The sequence below is a fragment of the Pieris rapae genome, chromosome 2 (genome assembly GCF_905147795.1).
Source record: "Pieris rapae chromosome 2, ilPieRapa1.1, whole genome shotgun sequence".
NCBI lineage: Eukaryota > Metazoa > Arthropoda > Insecta > Lepidoptera > Pieridae > Pieris > Pieris rapae.
In genome coordinates, this window is record NC_059510.1 from 7,712,775 (window position 1) to 7,731,518 (window position 18,744).

The 18,744-nt window shown below is 31.9% G+C and overlaps 3 protein-coding genes across 3 annotated transcripts; 1 reads left to right on the forward strand and 2 right to left on the reverse strand.

Annotated features, from left to right (window-relative positions):
• Positions 1-822: 822 nt before the first annotated feature.
• Positions 823-6,475, reverse strand: LOC111002883 (nucleolar protein 56). Its single transcript, XM_022273157.2, has 9 exons — positions 6,331-6,475; positions 5,664-5,868; positions 5,273-5,440; positions 3,897-4,095; positions 3,218-3,481; positions 2,433-2,587; positions 1,885-2,055; positions 1,621-1,763; positions 823-1,230 (listed from the first exon to the last, which is right to left on the reverse strand). The coding sequence occupies exons 1-9, from the start codon at positions 6,331-6,333 to the stop codon at positions 1,159-1,161; spliced, it is 1,380 nt and encodes a 459-aa protein (XP_022128849.2). The 5' UTR covers positions 6,334-6,475; the 3' UTR covers positions 823-1,158.
• Positions 6,476-6,932: 457 nt separating this feature from the next.
• On the forward strand, positions 6,933-9,776 carry LOC111002899. Its single transcript, XM_022273184.2, has 2 exons — positions 6,933-8,201; positions 8,542-9,776. The coding sequence occupies exons 1-2, from the start codon at positions 7,023-7,025 to the stop codon at positions 9,610-9,612; spliced, it is 2,250 nt and encodes a 749-aa protein (XP_022128876.2). The 5' UTR covers positions 6,933-7,022; the 3' UTR covers positions 9,613-9,776.
• Positions 9,777-10,007: 231 nt separating this feature from the next.
• Positions 10,008-15,883, reverse strand: LOC111002900 (retinol dehydrogenase 14). Its single transcript, XM_022273186.2, has 3 exons — positions 15,815-15,883; positions 11,194-11,487; positions 10,008-10,954 (listed from the first exon to the last, which is right to left on the reverse strand). Exons 2-3 carry the CDS (start codon positions 11,483-11,485, stop codon positions 10,227-10,229), a joined length of 1,020 nt encoding a protein of 339 aa, XP_022128878.1. The 5' UTR covers positions 11,486-11,487; positions 15,815-15,883; the 3' UTR covers positions 10,008-10,226.
• Between the last annotated feature and the right edge of the window lie 2,861 nt (positions 15,884-18,744).

The window sequence follows — 18,744 nt, forward strand, 5'->3', positions numbered from 1 at the left end:
CTTTAACTCCTAGAGTAATGAAGTTTACACTAGTGTCTTATAAAGGCTACCACTTATATTCCGAGTCAATATCAATAGCATCAAAGTGCTTATGCCACTTTAAATAAAGGCTAACAGTTTTAAAGCTATAATAAATTTATTATTTAAATGACAATACAAAAGATCGGGAACCAGTCAAAATATAGGAAATGTTGAAAATAAGCGTTTTTTAAAATTTCAGTTCTTTTTCCACTTCGCCATTAAAAGTATGTTTAAATACATGGTTCAGTTCCTAATGAGGGGCCTATTATCTTAAGTTATTACGTAATTAACTAACCTAACAACATATACTCACCGTATCAATATGGTAATATTGATACGGTCAGTATGTCGTCATTTATGCTATAAATTGTATAGTGCACTATGAAGGAATAAACTGTAAAACTTGATAATATAATAATCTTACATTTTTGTAGAACTGAGTTGCGAGTGTTTTGTTACCAGTTTTATTTTTAATAGCATCTCTTTTTTTTTTTGTAGACAGTTCTACATTTTTGAAACGTCTAAACAAGGTCCAAATCCAACGTATATAATATAGGTAATCATGTTTAAGCCTTCCAATCGCCAAGTAATAAAATCAATCGAAAATCACAGGCGATGTCAATGTAATGGAAGATGGTTGCTGCAGCAGCCAGTCACGGGGTCTCTTGGTAGAATGCTAACGCGACTCCAAGTTAGCCCAACAGTGACGTCATTGGTGGGGAGGGGTTTAGTGGGTAGGGCTTTTAGAGCGAGTCGCACACTCGTGCGCCGTGCCCCCAGATTTAAATAAAAAAAAAAACATATTTCAATAGGCACTTTATTAAATGTTACAACTAAAATATACTTATTGTACAATAGACCTTAATTCAACACACATGAAAATATCTTCAATAGTGCTAAACAATGCTGTCTTTTGTAGTGTCAATATTCTTTGTATTTTAACATAAAAATATTTCTTACTCAAAAATTATATCCTTATCCTAATTAAACTCAAATATTAAAACTTAAAATACTAAATCAAGTTTGATGAATTTTGGTAGACAACATAAAAAATATAGGCTACTTTGAATCCTGTATTCCATCTTCATCTACTAGCTAATTAATAAAAAATATTTTATCAAGTGCACTATTATAATGCTATTCTTCCATAGCTTCTACTTCTTGCTTTTTGTCCTTCTTCTTCTTTTTCTTCTTCTTAGGCGTTTCCTCCTAATAAAAAGACACTTATTAGAACAAAATCTATTACAGATCTTATTTATAACTGGAAAGACATAGAACAAAAAACCTGAGTGAGCAAAATGTATAGCCTCGCACAAATATTCTATTAAAAAAAGATAATTAATATATATTTTTGGTGCAAACAACATCAGTTTTCAATATCAGCATTGTAATTTTTATTCAATTAGATACACTTCACATCAACAAATAAGCATAATGGTGTAAATTATTGCAGGACCTATCTTTATTGACATTTATTTCTTCATATGATATGATAGTCGTATCCTTATAATAAATAAATACATAAAGCATAAAACAAGTTGGCCAGTCCCAATATAATTAAACCGAACATTGAAACATTTCTTTTTGTTAAAAACTTACCACCAATTCTTGCTGCCCAGCTTCTTCCATAGCAAGTTTCATAACTTCGATATTCTTCATAGGAATATCTCCTGTTTCATAGAACTTCAAACGGTCTTCTACTTGCTGTCGGAGTTTTTCTCCAAATACAGTTGTTTGGTTTTCTGAAAATATGTCTGCAGTTGAATTTGGGAAAATTCATGTGATGATCTGATCTGATCTGATCAACGTGAATAAAAGTGTTAAATTAGGTTTATCTATATATTTTCAAATATATATTCTTACCAGAGAAACAATCAATCCTTGAAGCAATAGAACATTTATTAGCCAGATATCTACTGATCCGGCCTTTGTTTTTGAGACCTGCTCGGCCAATGAATGTTGAATGATATAAGAGACCATACTTTGGTGTGTTAGACCTGGTCTTCAGGGCTCTGAATAGTGCCTTTTCAGCACCTAAAATTATAAAAATATTTGTTAGTTGTTTATGTGGTATTTGTACCATGTGCCTTTAATAATGAGAACACAACTTTATAACATCCTACAATACTCCAACATCTAATTCATAAAGTACAACAGGCACAAGTGACTGGGACATGTGCACCGAATGGTGAACAACAAAACCCCAAGGTCCTTATTAAACTCACAATCCAAAAGAAAACCCGGTAGAACAAGGCTGAGTTGGTAGGATGGAGTTGTCAAGGACCTAGAAACAATAGGGATTCGCAATGGGACCCGGGATAGACTAAGAGACTAAGGCCCACAAGGCTATAACCATTGATGATGAATCAGAACAAATATAAATAGCAAATTGATTGAATGTAATACATTACCCAATATCTGTAATGTGGAGGCAGGATACTTGGCCAGATTTGTGAGAGAACCAGCCTTCGATATCAAACGGGCTCCCACTTGATCACCGATAAGCGTTGTTAGGTTTGGTGCAACAGAATTCATCTTTGTGTGGAGATATTCCGATATTTGTTTCCTAAATCAAAATATTTTAAAACCTTTAAGAATTATTACTCATTACATTTGAAGACAGTTATAATATCTAAGAGATCTAGACTTAATTGTAGCACAAAATCTATTATTGGTAAATGTAGCAAGGTAAGATGAAAAATAACATATAACTATTTTATTTTAAATCTAAATTGCAATTATATTGCATGCCTTTATTACTGCTAATTATAGACAACTTGCAGTAGATCAAACATGCAGGTATAATGAAAAGCATACAACAATATAGTAATTTAAGTGCTCCATTAATTATCTATACTAATATTATAAAGAGGAAAGGTTTGATTTTTTGTTTGTTTGTATGAATTGAATAGGCTCCGAAACTACTTGGCAGATTTGAAAAATTCTTTCACTGTTGGAAAGCTACATCATTCCTGAGTGACATAGGCTATATTTCATTTTCAAAAAAAATAGGCATCCTTACTAAAATTACGATAACATTAACATTTGTTTATTATTTGATACAATTCTAACAGATGGCGCTGAGTTAAAGGTAGTAGTTTGGCAAGACGACGTTTGCCAGGTCAGCTAGTCACATTATAAAGTAAGAAACTATATAATATTTATACAGACCAGTAATTGTGACATTATAACATACCTATAAGTGCTTAGTGAAACCACTCGTCCAGCAAACATTTGTATGTTAATCAAATCAACTGGTGATATATCCATTCCCATTGACATTTTAGAAGCATCAATGATAGCTTGCGCCTTCTCCGAATCACCAAGTATCTCAGTTAATGGCTCCAGAGATTCCTCGTTAAGGGACTTTCTATCTTTGATATATTCTGCACACTTTGTGTAGAGATGGTTGTCTGGGACAATAGCCACAAGCTCTGGGAAGTGGTACGAGTACCATTCTCTGAAATTAGGTTTAGTATTACGTAATACCTTTGCAGAGTTAGCATAAACATTATAACAAATTTGACAAAATCATTTTAGCATGGTACAAAAAAACCTTATATTTACATAAAAGTACATTTATTATTAATATTTGTTGCAACAAAAGTTTAGGAAAAAAGAAACGCTTTTTTCTTAATACCTTGATTGCAGTCATAATATTGCATGGCTTTATTACCGCAAATTATAAACAACTTGCAATAGATCAAACATGCATAATTTTACTTAATAGAACAGATAGTTAAAGGTATTTACTATACTTTCAATATATATATATAATAAATTTATGTTATATATTTAAATGAAAAGTAATTCAAAAGATTAATTCAAAAATATCATGTCTAGTCTAGCTTATACTAAATTTACAGAGAACTAACCTGATCCTCATTGAAAAGGTATTTACATCCTTGTCAAGCTGATCCAGCAATGCTATAGACTGTATGATCATGTTATCTACTCTATGTACATTGAACTTCACTCTAGCACGAGAGTAAGAGTGCCCTAATCCCAATTGAGCGACAGAACATGCTTTCAAGGTTAAGCCTTTGATAAGAGCATGGAAGTGGAATTTTATACCTGTAAAATATAAAAGGTTAAAGGGAGGTTTAAGAGAAAAAATGTTGGCCAGACCTTAAAATCACTTTAAGAAATCTATAACTAATGGCTTCAAAATTTTCAAATTTTTTGGTATGTGTCTGTTCTTCTTTAAAAGTGTCATGCAAATAAATTATTAAATTAAATTGATGTTATATATAAAAATCTCATGTCACAATGTTAGATACTCCTCCAAATCGGCTTGACCTGACGGTCTGAAAATCAGCTACTATCTATTTTTTATAGCCCTAAGTGATGAGGGTTGTCCACCCATAACATTTTATTTATTGGACAAAATTTTAATTTTTTTATAATGTGCCATTAAAAAATACACACAACCCTAAATTTTTACCTCTCTATCACCAACCCTTATAATAGTCACTTTAGTAATTTAATAATTATTCATCCTGTTGTATAACTGATTAATTACCACTTGGTAAGTTATCTCCGACAGCCTAACATTTAATTGAAACTTACTGCATGGTAACGTTAGTATCAAGACAGTCTATTCCTGTTACAATTAGTGTTACCACTGCTAGATTTTTTAAATTTCCCACACTTTTTCTGGATCAACACTCATTTGCCAAACTATACCGGTGTCACTTCCCAGTAAACAGACTAGTAGGGATGAGACCGAAGCCAGTCTCATGTTTCTCTTTACTTTTCGACCATTATTATTGTTCATGCATCAAGGGTAGTAGTCACGCACAAAGGATCTATTGAAAGTCTAAGTGCGGAAACTAAGTCCATACATACATACAAGGGTAGTAGTAATGTTTACAATTATCATTTTACTATCACAGTGTAACTCTTATATTAATTGTATTCTCAATTAAATTTATGACTAATTTGCTGGACTATAATTATTTATTCCTATTTAATCAATAATTATTAAAGCTGATTGTAGTTCACAAGCTCCTTGCTGCTTTCACTCATGTACCACATCCTTACGATGTACCATAAGATATATTTTTTTTATACACTAGGAATTTCCTAGAAATAATTCATATAGCAAAACTGTGTTTGCCGAGTTGCTAGTATTTTTAAATGGATTTAAATGATTGCAAAATACATGTAAAAACTAACCTAAGTTCTATTGAGAGAAAACTTGATTCCATAAAGGCACAACAAAACTTTACAATGATGACAGTATCCTTACCCCTTATTAATTCTGGGACAGCACCAATATGTGAGCATGGTATCTCCAATGCCTCACTAATTGCTGCTCCAAGTTTTGGATCTAAGACACCTAGAGTGCATTTGCTCCTCTTCTTTTTCTTAGGTAGTGAACCCTCCAGAAAAAGATTTAGGTCTTCAGATAAGATACCTGGTAAAATTGTCATAAATGAGATATCACTAAATTTAGTGAAATACAGACAATAAATGTCATATGAAAATACAGTGAACCAATGTCAGGTCTATTACAAATTCTGATGATATTCAAAGAAGCTGAAAAGCTTAATATACCAACATACAATATTGGCCATATATATTACAAAATGTTAACATATGTACTGAATAACTATATCTCAGAGAACATTACAATTTACCTTCAGATACAGCATTTATATTTTCTAGAGCAGAAACAGCAGATTTGAATGGCTGAAATCCAGTCAAAGATACAACAGAATTAAATTTCTGTAAGTCTGTTACAGATTCTTCAACTTGAGGCAAAAAGGCTGCAAGTTCTTCAAACTCCGCCACTCGAAACAGGGCAAAACCAGCAGCATGCTCAAAAAGGATATATAATTTACTCTGAAAGAAAATAAAGATACAATAAGTAATTTATAATTTTGTGTAAACTAGTTCTTAAAACTGTGACAATGAGGGCAGACATTGGCTGTTTTATTCATGACTAAAGATTTTGAAAAAAAAAGAAAACCTATTAAACATTGTATATAAATGTAATACTTAAAGATTTCGTTTTGTATGGTAACTTTAATTCATTATGTCATACTTTAAAGTTTGTAATATTGTTTTGGTTATACATATATAGGTTATGATTTACGCGTGAGACAAAAAATAGATAAATAGGTAAATAAAAAAAGAATTATTTTTTAGGGCTATATAGTAAACAACAAACAGGACTCGCTTCAAATCTATTGAAATACAATGGAAGCAAGCATCATCACACGTTTCTCGAAATTAAACAACATCTTGTATGTATTGTTTGTGAATGTTTATAGTTTATAATATCTTAAATTTTGTCAAACTTACCATTTTTAAATAAATTATAATTCAGTAGGATTTTATTTATTCAAAAACATTTTTAAACAAAACACGTGTATTTCCAAAACTTAAAACCAAATAGGAGCAAGAAAGCGTGGTCGCACCAACGCGGTAATTCTGTCATGTGCTTGTGGCAGTTGTCAACTGTCATCAGTCTTTTTTTGTACAGAATCTCGCTGTTGGCCTTAAGGGCCTTTACAGCTCAGCACGGGTGTTTTGGCGAGCTTAGCTCAGCCTGAAGGGGTGGGGTTCCCGCGACTCGCGCAAGGGCGTCTCCTGTGAGACTCGAACCTCGGCTTGGGCCGTCGCGGGGGGTGTCAGCAGTCACTTCACTTCACTTTACTTTTAACTGCCTATAAAAAAATGGATATGCTAATTAAATCCTGGAATCATTTTCCTCCAACTGCACCAATTTTTTAGAGATTTCCCAGAATTTCCTCGCTTTGCCCATATCGCTGGCTGAGTGTGCAACACAGACTACTGAATACAGAGAAGGAACGCCGTTTATAAGAGAAGTTATAAATTTTTTACCTGAAGAAAATAACTGCCAGTTGTGTCAGATATTTGAATTTGCTAAATAAGTAGTTGTTTGAATCATGCACACATAGAAGTGGTCTGTTTTTAAGTGTTTATTTATTATTTATTAATCTTATGGTGTAGTGAAGTTTAAAAAATTTAAAATGTCTAGATCGCAGCGTGAAACGAAAACAGCTCATTATAGGAAAGAGACATTTTTAAACTTGTGTATATTATCTAAAGCGAGGCCTATGCAACAAGAGTTGTCCCGACTTTTGTTGACAGAAAATTCTCTTGATAAACTAACACAACACTTTTTCAACCATTTATCGTACTATCTTGTTACAATAATTGATGCACAAGGCACTTCTAAATTGACGTGGCCTTTATACGACTCTAAAACTGAAAGAGCCTATAGGAATGAATTATACATATTTGTGTGTAATTTTAGCAATAAAGGATTAACACCAGTCATGTCATCATATTTTGTTAATCCCAGTTGTCATAAAGTTACTGTGTTAATATTCCAAATGTCTTCCTTGGCAATAAGGACACTTATTACTCATCTTGGTAATAACTGTCAAAGGACCATTATCAAGGAGGTTGATGAAATGAAACAAAAAGGATGTGACAAAGATACTTTTGTAGCCTTCGTTGAGCAGAAAACACAAGCTATCCAGTCTAAATTAACTAATCATCTTAATAAACAAAAAATTGCAATGGACATTGCCAGTAAATTACGTACTAAAATTGTTGAAAATGAGAAGAGAGTTAAAGAAGCTCAGAATTTTATTAACAATTTAGTAGATCACTATATTGAAAATGAGAAACCAAATGAAACAACAAAGGAAATCATTTTAAACATAAAGAATGTTAATGAAGACTGTTTATTTTTTGACGACTGGTTAGCATATGTTGATAGTAAAATTATACAATTAGAAGAGCAGTATAGAAAAGATATCCCATTTCTAGACTTATGCGAAAAAACATCAGAACTTACAAAGACTGTTGTTATGAGGTATACAGGTCAAATTGAAAAAACTAACTACATGATATCTTATAACAAATCTGATAAAATAAATACACAAGATCTTGAGCGTCAAGTAAATGTGGAACAAGCCTGTGTTTTAAAGAATTTAGATTTAAATGGAGAACTTAATTTTCCAAATTTAATAAGAGCTTTCACAATAGCTATACAGTTTATTTTAAAAAATATTAAAGTTGATAATCAGATTTATGGCTTTACTAAGTATTTAAAAGCAGGTTCAATTAATTATCATGAAATTTCTCTTGGACTGCAATCTGTTATGGAAAGAATATCAAATGCTGAAGAAAAAATAGAGGTATATATAATTTTTACTACACCTTTTTGTTTATAGCTAATTGACCAATTTTTGCAATTTTATAATATTGAAAGATGCCTTGTTTAGTATTAATCACAAATTTTAGTAAATAATTAATAAATAGCAAAGTTATTATTAATGTAAAAAAAACTATTTGAGCACAGGGACACAATACATATTTTTTACTGCTGAGTGTTATATTTCAATTCTCTCTAAAAGATTAGTTCATTTATTCTAAAAAGTATAAATATAAAAGAAATGAGAAATAAACAATACCCGGTTTATTTATTCTTATAAATTCTTAATACAATATTTTTGATTCAGCTTTTATTGTTTTCAGTATTCTCCACCATCTGTCACATTACCACTAAATGATGGTGGTTTTGGAGACATATATCCTGGAACTCTCACTGGGCCATCGTTAATCAATTTAAAAGCTGGCATGGACTGCCATGCTTTCTTTGAATCATTTACACCCCTCATTGCATCAAAACAGAAATTCAGTATGTACAGAACAGTCAGTAACTTGAAACAGCCATTGATTATGAGTCTTCGCCCACCAAAGGATGACTTTATGAGAAGCCTTATATCATTAAACATGAACACTAATAATCCAATCAGTTCAAACAGTAATCTATCTGTGATCTCACATGTAAAAAGTAATGAAACCATAGCAGGTAGTGCATCTGGCTTTACAAAACAGCAAATTCAGAGACTTTTTTCTACGAAGAAAACTAGGAGTTCAAAAAAATATAAATATAGTAATGAAAGATCAGCAAATGTTAAATCAGCACTAAATTATGACTCGGGAGTCTCAGTAGAGAGTTGTGTTTTAACACGGAGTTATTCATCTCCAAATCTTTATGAAAACAGAGAAAGGCAGTCAATACCAAGAACTAGAGGGCGTAAACTATCTATTATGAAAGAAAATAATGCTTTAGAACTATCTGGCATATCTGTATTGGACAATAACAGTAACTTTAGCACACCAGTCATTGCTAATGCTGAGAGTACAATTAAAATTGTAATATCTAATGCAGATCTAAAAGATTCAAATAAGGAAACAACAACATCAGCACGACAAAGCATTGAAAGTATTGGCACTCCTAAGATGAATACACATTTGGTAAAAAAAACAAGTTCTATTGAAAAAATTATAAATCGGTTTAAAAAAGTCAGAGCTAGTGTAATGCCTACAAAAGAGAGCTTCGTTGAACAAGAAGAGAAATGTATTGAAGGGGAGAAAGTAATTAGATCAATTTTGCCAGATTTAATAAGCCCTAGCTTATCATTTACCGAGGAAAGTCGCATATCCTTTGAAAGTGATGTGCAAAAGAATACACGTGAGAGTTTGGGTGCCGCTTTGGGTGTTGATCAAACATTTCTTGATCAATTTGATTTGATAGACTGATGTAATTCTTTATAGCCGAGCTGTAGTTATAGTATTCTATTTTATGTTATTTACTAGAATAATAAGGTTAATTGCTATTAGTACATGCATCATAGTTAAAACTTCTTTTATTTTGCTTACCTATAAATATGTATGTCTATTTCATGGCGACAGACATGACTGACATGCGAACAATTTTTAGGTAGTATTAAGCCAAAAGGAAACTTGAACAAGAATAAGATTATATTTGTTTTCCCAGAATTTTAACCCAAATAACCCAGGTCCAAGACTGTCTGTAGTTCTTTTAAATGAATATTAGTGGCCATAATATAAAAACAACATTGAAACCAAAACTCGAAATTGTAACCCAAAATAAAAATCATATTTAAAGCAAAAACATATTATATTAAAGTAAAGTATACAATAAATAAATTCATACAAACTCTTAAACTTAACATTATGTAAGTAATTTAATACTTTTATCGTAAACAATGGTGAAAATAAGCAAGCACGGTGAAGTTTATGCACTGTCAGCGTTATTAATAAGGTCTCAATATAGTAATAACAGGTTTGTACATTTACGTATAAGTATAAAAAACGCTTTTTAAATTAATAAAAAAAAATGGATATGCTAATTAAATCCTAGGATCATTTTCCTCCAACTGCACCAATTTTTCAGAGATTTCCCAGAATTTCCTCGCTTTGCCCATATCACTGGCTGAGTGTGACACCGAACTTTCCTGGCAATCGGAGAAATATTTGCCAGTGGTTTTCAGTAATTTTTCCTCGACGGCTAACTTTACCGTAGTCTGGCAACCCTGTTCTGGGGTTTTGAAGAAACCCTTTATGATAAGCGCCAGGCCCCAGCTCAAAGGTGCCGGGACATTTTTCCAGATTCCTGTGTCGATTAGACCGGGATGAAGACAGTTTACTGTAACGCCAGTTCCTTCTAATCTACGTGCCAATTCTTTGGTAAAGAGAATATTAGCTTCTTTCGATACGTAGTATAAGTAACCAGGCATAGTGTCCAAAGGATTTGGGTTGTCTAAATTGACTCTGGCTAACCTATACAAAGAGGACGATACAACTACGACGCGTGATGGAGAGCTTTTCTTTAATAAGTTGATAAGGAGATGTGTAAGAAGGAATGGTCCGTAATGATTTGTAGCCATGGTCATTTCTAGGCCATCTTCTGTTTTTGCTTTCTTAAAGGTCTGAGCATAGCCTGCATTGTGTATTAACACGTCCAGCTTCGTTTCTGTTTTATTGATGTCATCAGCAAATTCACGTATTGAAGCAAACGAGGATAAATCCAGTTTTTTTACAATCACTTTCGAATTGTCCGTTTCTTTTACGATTTCATCTGCAAATGTTTTTCAAAGGTATTAATTATGTTTGTTCAAGAAGGGCTTTTTAATCAGGTAGGTACATTTATGCAACATATCGACTACTAGCCTACTTTTTGAAGTAATTGTTTCAGTAATGGAGCCGTAGCAAGGTAGTACCAAGACATAATAAACGATGGAATAATAGAGATAGAAATGTATATTAACTGTTTAGGCATTTTTGCTTAATTTAACAAATATTTGTAAAAAATACTACCTTTAATTTTCTCAGCCAGGTCCATATTCCTACAAGCCATAATAACTCTAGCGCCTCGTTTCGCAAGATCTCTGGCGGTTTCTTTGCCAATACCACTGGTACACCCAGTAACGATCACGGTCTTTCCGTCCATTCTCGCCTTTCCGTTGTATACGCCACAAGTGACCTGAGCGTACAGTCTAATGAGAAATACCACGACGAGCAGACCGAGAACTGCGATCGTTCCTAAGAGGAGAAGTAGAGGAATCGCCCAAAGCAAGATCTCCGGCCTCAATACTGCTGCGAGTACCATTCCTGAAACAACATAGCTTAGTTTTTATCACATTGTAATAAGTTTTTAATAAAAAACGGGTCTAGTAACGTTATTAACTGTAGATAGATAGATGATATCAAGATGCTATTTTAGGTTGTTCAACAATATTCCGTCAAATCAAAGGCACAGTTGGCATTTAAATTTTAACTGCATGATATTTAAAATATATGTAAATTTAACATGTATTATTTCCAAAGCCAAATTAAATTGCTTACTCTAGTGTACATCCACGGAATACTCAGATGTTATGTAAGAATTGTAAATCCTAAATAGGTATGATTCATTATTTGCTACGTTACAATAACTTGAGATGTTTACTGTGACAATATTTAAAACCTTAAGTAATCAAATTGTTTGGCGACTTCTCGGGGTCACAACATGTCTAAGTTAACAAGTTACGACAATGACAGACGAATCATTTAAAGCTATAAACATTATTAAAAATTATAATTTGGCTTACATACGTGTATAAGTAATCCAACTTTTGAACTCTTTGAAAAAAGTGTTCATAAAGCTTCATGTCACATATTGTTTTATTGATTTATTTATACACTTATGTCCAAACCCAAAAACCTATCTCAATCCATTTTTGACCATCTGAGATAGATCTTAATCCAAGTATTGATGAAAGTGTGCCAATAGCCAATTGACGGATTGTAATAGCCATCTGTCGATACAGCTATCCATGGTAGTTCGGATCGGTATGTGGATAGACATTTGTATGAAAATGATAGTTATATTATTTTAAAAACTGGTTTACACCACTTTTTAAAAATCTATTTGATATTTTTAAACATAGACATATATATTTTTAATATTATTTGTACGTCTTTATTCACTTTATTTGGTTTATATTGTAATCAATAGAGTGGAAAGAGCGAAGAGTTTGCATTCTATCCGTCGCCAAAAATGGATTGTCTTCGTAGGGTTTAGTTATTGGGATGTAGATAGGAGATCGATCAACTGTCACGGTATAATCTCAGATTGTTTTCAATCTGATATTGTGGATTGACATTATTGGTTTCGGGCGTTAGTAGTGCAAGAAGATCCGTCTTACGTCTATAAAATACGTATATTATATATTATGATCATGGGTCTACCTAATGAACAATAGGGCATTATTGAAATTATTGAATTAAAAAAAAATAGTAGTAGGATAAATTCAACATACAGAGAATAAAAAAAAAATTACTACTTAAAACTGTTGTACACTTGACTTCCCAATTTGATCCCCGCGTCTACACTTAAGCAAATGAAATTACACACATACTTAGATTGATCAAGATAAAATTGTGACTGTATACTATTTCGCAATACGGCCCTTTGTATATTAGGTTAGGATTTTTTCTTATGAACCAAATCAATTCCAAGAAATTATTTACATACAAAATGGTCAATTAAACGATAATTAAAGTCAGTTTCTTATGAAACTGTTAACAATAAACAATACGAATAGTATTTGAGTAACTTTGGCATTTGCATTTTATACATAATTTGTTATTTGAAGATACAGAAACCTCATTAATTCTCCTTGAACTACATTTAAAACTGAATCTGGCATATAATTCGTAATCAGCTAAAAATTTGAACAAAATTGTATCTTTCAAATAATATAGTAATCTGTTTATGTTTTATATGTTTTCTGTAAGTACAAGAATTTATTGATATGACCAGAAATCAATGGTGACTTCGGCAATCCCATCCATGCGTTTGTTTTATGAATAATTTTGCTTTATTGGCAAGTAGATTATTAGATGTTGTGCATTATGCACGTTTTAAACGTATACATCGAAGTACATGTTCATTTCTCCATGATGTTTTTCATTTACCATATGCGCATCAAGGACTTTTTTGCATAGGATTCAAACGTACGGCCTGAGAGCCCTGAGTCGCTATACCATTAGACTAAACGGTTTCTCTATTAATAAAGAATATAAGTTAAATTGTTAAACCGTGATATTAAAACACCTTACATTTTAAATTTTTATATAACTAGTTATATTACGGTAAATGACAAAATGTAACCAATTAAACACAATTACATAATTATTAACATTAAAGTTATAGATTATTTGAACCTTTTCTGTTTAAGACCTGCTAATTAAAGTAATTATTACAATATACCTAAGTATCATAACGCACCAAAATTAATCATAATTACTTTGAAAGTTTTTAAATATATCTAATTAGAAAGAGAAACCTATGTGAAAGTTATTTAGAAAACTCTGAAAGTTCGTAAAATTACTAGACCATAAAGATTTTATATTTTATCGACTTTTGTACCTACACCATCGTTATTTTTTATAGTTTTAACAAGTTCGAAGTATATTAAATCTAGCGTTATGGTATCAGGTATTTAATTTTAGGATAGAACCAACCAATCTTTATTAACATGGGAATTTAATATTAAATGAGCAAGAGCTTCCTAGACTTATGTCCTTATATCAGTTTCGGGTATGGTTTCTGTCAAGACCATGTATACAATCAAAGAAGTTCATTGTAAGTTTCGGAAAGGCAACTAACTATTCTATCGTGTCATATCGTACGTTATATGAAGAAAAAATATCAATAAAATCAAAATCAAAGGATGGGATGTTTATCCCGTGGAATATGCTGCTTTGGTATGGAATGCTACATGCATGGTCATGCTACATGTTGGCGCTGTCTCATCTCCCTTGGGCAAGCAAAATGGGGCGCCGGAGAGCAAGCGGAAAATGATAAACGGCACAAATATAAGAGACTCCTCCAACTTCGATTTCGTTCCCAGTGGAGACACTTGGGGTCCACGTGCACAGGCGCTAATTTACGATTTAAGTTGGCGCCTGTAGATAGTACTGGTGACCTCAGAGTTGGTGCGCTCAACGAATAAGTATGCCAATTTTTAATAATTTTAATTAACAGTTTTTTTTTAATTCTGTTTATATTTTATTGTTATTATAACTAATAAACCTTTATAGAATCCTATTTGATAGCGTGCACGTAAATTACGGTTTAATATATATATATATATATAACTGGCATCAAAAATAAATAAATACAGACTATTCGTCATACTTTTTTGTGAATTTTGTAGGTTTGATAGTCTCTTATTAAAGTTTTTGTTTTTCAGTTTGTACTTAGATGCTTTGCGAAGATAAGTTGAGTTATAATTCAAATGCAATATATAGTGCGACGTTAGCAACAAAAGTTTTATGAATAATTCTAGCACGAACTGACAACATAATGTCTACTAGCCAATAAAACATATCGACTAAGACCGAAAAATATAGATTGTGATCTGTTATAGATAAATTATATTATAGTTTTTATATTAATAATAATTTTTGAGGCATAAAAGGTGAGGTATTTCCCATGTTTTCTTTTAATTTTATTGTCAGTTAATTTATAAAATAGCATGTTGTGTTATGACTTATGTGAGGCCTAAAGCGATGCAATAGAAAGTTGATTTGTAACTATTTGATATTCTACGACACCTATGATTGTTAGCCGTTATGTAATTTGACTAAGTCATCAGTTAAATGTACTTAATGATATATATGATTATCATGTGACGTCGAATTGGTTAAGAAGTAGGAAGTCTTTCGAACATTTTTCTGTCAGTTATAGATAATTAGCTACTATTAAAATACAATATAAAACAAAGCTAAATAATACAAAATTTTATTCTGTTACCTATTTAAGAATCAGATTCAACGACTACTACTTTGAATAATTAAAAAACAAATGACAGTCTAACAGTTCTATAACATACAGTGTAAAACGTATTAAAAAGCCGGATTATCGAAGATACACTATGGCGACGTGTAAAGGGAATTCCGGGCGTATAAGGTAACCTTGAGATTCCCACGTAATTTGTGGTCAGTGACCATATCTTTAATTATTCATGTTTTCGTATCGCATCAATGTGGATTCCAAAATTCCAATTCAAAAGTCGTGTTTATTGAAATAATTTAACAGACCTATCATAAATTTAATTTATTTTGTAATCCTATGAAAAATTTCAATTCTAATTATTTAATTAAATTTATATAAGGTTTTTGATATGTTTAATGTGTCTTTTTCATTCTTCGTTACTACTCCTTTTTGGTTGGGATAAGCATCATGGAGAGGCTAAAATTCTTCTTTACCTTTGATACCAAGAAGGCACTAAAATTCGTATAGTGGTTTTAGTGTGAGAGCATAACACTTTCACATTTAAAATATGATTTATGAAAGTTGAAATATTTTTTTAAAACATAAGAGAGATTTAAGTTAAGATGTTGATATATAAGTTTAATTTAAATTATTATTTAATTCAAATGAACTTACTGTTAATAATGAAGATTCAAAATCACTAAACGTCTTATCTTCGTGAAGTGTGAACTGAAACTGCCTCGCAGGCTTATGCCATTTCATCAGTAAAGCCTTACAAACTTATATTTATACAATGGTATTCAAAAATAGACTTAAGTGCGTTGTATTAGGCTATATATCTGAGGCAATTGAATAATAAGTTAATTTTGAAAGTATTTGCTCAAGAAATTAGCACTCTGTCATACGTACAAAAGGTTCGTTTTGCGTCTAGAAACTTTTAAAGTTACATTGCATATAGCGGCTCTTGGCACCTACGCTCTGTTTTTCATACTTTAATAAATTAAAAAAATAACTGCATTTATAGATTTTCATAATAATTTAAAAGTCGTAGAAAGTAGGTTGCAAAATGAACTCAGAAAAAATATTAATAAATTTCATATGTTAGTGATCGTCTTCATAATAACGTACTGCCCTGCCCTGGTCGCTATAAACTGTGGCGCCTGATCATCACCACTTGTTGATGATGGTGTTGATAATCTGTATTTACGTTTCCATATTTCTTTGCCGAAAATTAACGTTCCCTGTTTCAAGTGCTTTTTTGATTACATTCTGAACAGAACTCATATTCTTTAGGTTTATTAACTAACATTAACGTTTTTAAACATAGTGTTATTTGTCAGACAGAACACACAATAGAGAAGATTTTAGGTATTAGAGAATGAATATAATAAACCTTAAATGCAACACGCCAACACATTTTTGCGCCTGCTTCTTGAATCATTCTTTCTTTCGATCTATGTTAATGTGTATATTTGAAAATAAATAAATAAATAAATGTTTTCGTTTACCGTACGAGCGAGACTTTTTATGCACAGCATGGGTTTCGACTTTTCAATACCTTCTTAAGGTTACTTCTTTCCTTCTTCTTAAGGTAGGAAGAGCGAAAATCTCCACAGTTTAAAATTTGTAAGGGAAGGCAGTAAGAACTTTTTAACGTGTAAAACATACATAGACTACAAACAACCTTTTTGCAAGCATCAAGAGTTTGTGTATGGGTACAATGTGAATGCGCTCAATGACCATTGAGCTGACAAGTACAAGATACAAGCTTTCTTCTTGCCACACCTGTAATATTTCGGTTATGTAACATTTAAATGCATACAAGCCAACTTCACTCGATGAGATATCAATTTGAGGAAATAATCACGCTACGTAGAGAAACTTTATAAGCTAAACTGACGCGGAATTATTAGAGATAAATAATAATTTGTTCATTCTTTCTGGCCTTTTTAATAAAGTTAAACCAGTTTTTAACAAATTAACCAAAGTTATCGAAGGATATTTTAACTTTATGGTTTATTGTAGATGTATTTTTAAGAATTTTGACAATTGACATGAAAAGCAATGCATTATACCATAGTATAAAGTTTGTGAACAGTTATTTTTATATTCGTAAAAAATCTTTATAATTTTCACTATCTTTGCACTGCGCTATATTTTCAACTTATTATTAAGTAGTTATTTTAATCCAGACGCAATCTACCTGGCAGGAAAGTAAGAAATAAGTTCTTCTCAAAATATATTAGGTACAATATACATGCCTCTATGGCCACTTTCCTTGGCTAGATTTTATGTGGCTCCAACACAAGTAGCGCCCCAATAGGAAAACTCATTAAATCTGACTTCTGCGCATCAATTTACTGTGACTAACATTTTGGTCGGTAATTACCTTAATTTGTTAAATGCATAAAGCTATTAAGTCTGGGACTGGTCAAATGTTATGAAGTGAAAACTGGTTACTGTTAATATTCGGGTTACGTAGAGATTGTAGACTCGGCCAATTAAGCAAATTGCCGCGAAATTAATATGCATAAATAATATTTTATTCTTCTTTTACAAAATTATAAAAAATATATATTTTCTTAGTCATCGTAACAGTATATTTCTCTCAATAAACATGAATAAAAAATTATATTCTGTTGGTGATAATATAATTTTTAGAAACAATTCTCTGACCAAGGAAATTTACTTATCGGAATTAGTGTTGCCCAAATGCAAGACCAAGACGAGACTTAGACCAGTCTTGGTATTGGTCTTGCGTCAATACACCTGGTCTTGATCTTGGTATTGGTATTGCGCTCTCAGTCTTGGTCTTGGTCTTGATCTTGCAGCAAGAGTCTCGCAAGTCTCGCAAGACTTGTAAATACCTATTAGCCTATTGCTATTTTTTCGTCACTCATGTCAAATTGTAAACATTCACTCCGAAAGCAATAAGAATTTAGAGTACCTAGCTAGGTAAATGGGCGAGAATAATAAATAAGATAGACTCGAAGCGAAACTCAATTAGAAATGACTGAAATTGAAATAAAAACTCATATTTATAAGCACACAAGCCGAAGGCCGACAAAGAAAAATGCGGCATTCTTTGATAGATAGAATAAATCTTTGAAAGATTAAAAAACAGAAGTATCAGAATCAAAATCAAATAGGTTTTGTGCCTACGCAAAAATAAAGTGTAGATAATTATGCAAATAATATTGTTTATTATGTTCCTTTTTTATTGGAACTATACGTTGCCTGCTGTTTTTATGGAGGTTACTAGCTACTAGAGTAGATACGATAGAAGTTGATAAACCGACACTGCAAATCTCGATTTTTGGAAATGTGTGATTTTAAAACCAAATGCGTAAAGCAATATGACGTCGCTCATATTTGGAGTTTTTCCACGTTTCAAATTTGTTTAAATCACCCACTATCGAGACAGCATGTCAAATGCTGTGATACACTTGTTGCAAACCGCGGCGTCTTTGTCGGTTAATTATCAAATATGTAGGTATATAATACACCGACCGACCAACAGTTTATTCGCAGAACGTCACATTTTCCCAATCAACCTTGAACCTTATTTCTCTAGTGATAAAGTTGAAAATTTGATAACGCCCAAA

Excerpts from the sequence above, each read along its gene's own strand:
- LOC111002883 (XM_022273157.2), bottom strand. Across the intron at positions 3,482-3,896 it reads ACCTTTTCAATGAGGATCAG|AGAATGGTACTCGTACCACT; the intron begins GTTAGTTCTCTG and ends ACCTAATTTCAG. Across the intron at positions 2,056-2,432 it reads CTCCACATTACAGATATTGG|GTGCTGAAAAGGCACTATTC; the intron begins GTAATGTATTAC and ends TTATAATTTTAG.
- LOC111002900 (XM_022273186.2), bottom strand. The coding sequence starts at position 11,485 with ATGGTACTCGCAGCAGTATTGAGGCCGGAGATCTTGCTTTGGGCGATT. Across the intron at positions 10,955-11,193 it reads CCTGGCTGAGAAAATTAAAG|ATGAAATCGTAAAAGAAACG; the intron begins GTAGTATTTTTT and ends AAACATTTGCAG.
- LOC111002899 (XM_022273184.2), top strand. The coding sequence starts at position 7,023 with ATGTCTAGATCGCAGCGTGAAACGAAAACAGCTCATTATAGGAAAGAG. Across the intron at positions 8,202-8,541 it reads ATGCTGAAGAAAAAATAGAG|TATTCTCCACCATCTGTCAC; the intron begins GTATATATAATT and ends TATTGTTTTCAG.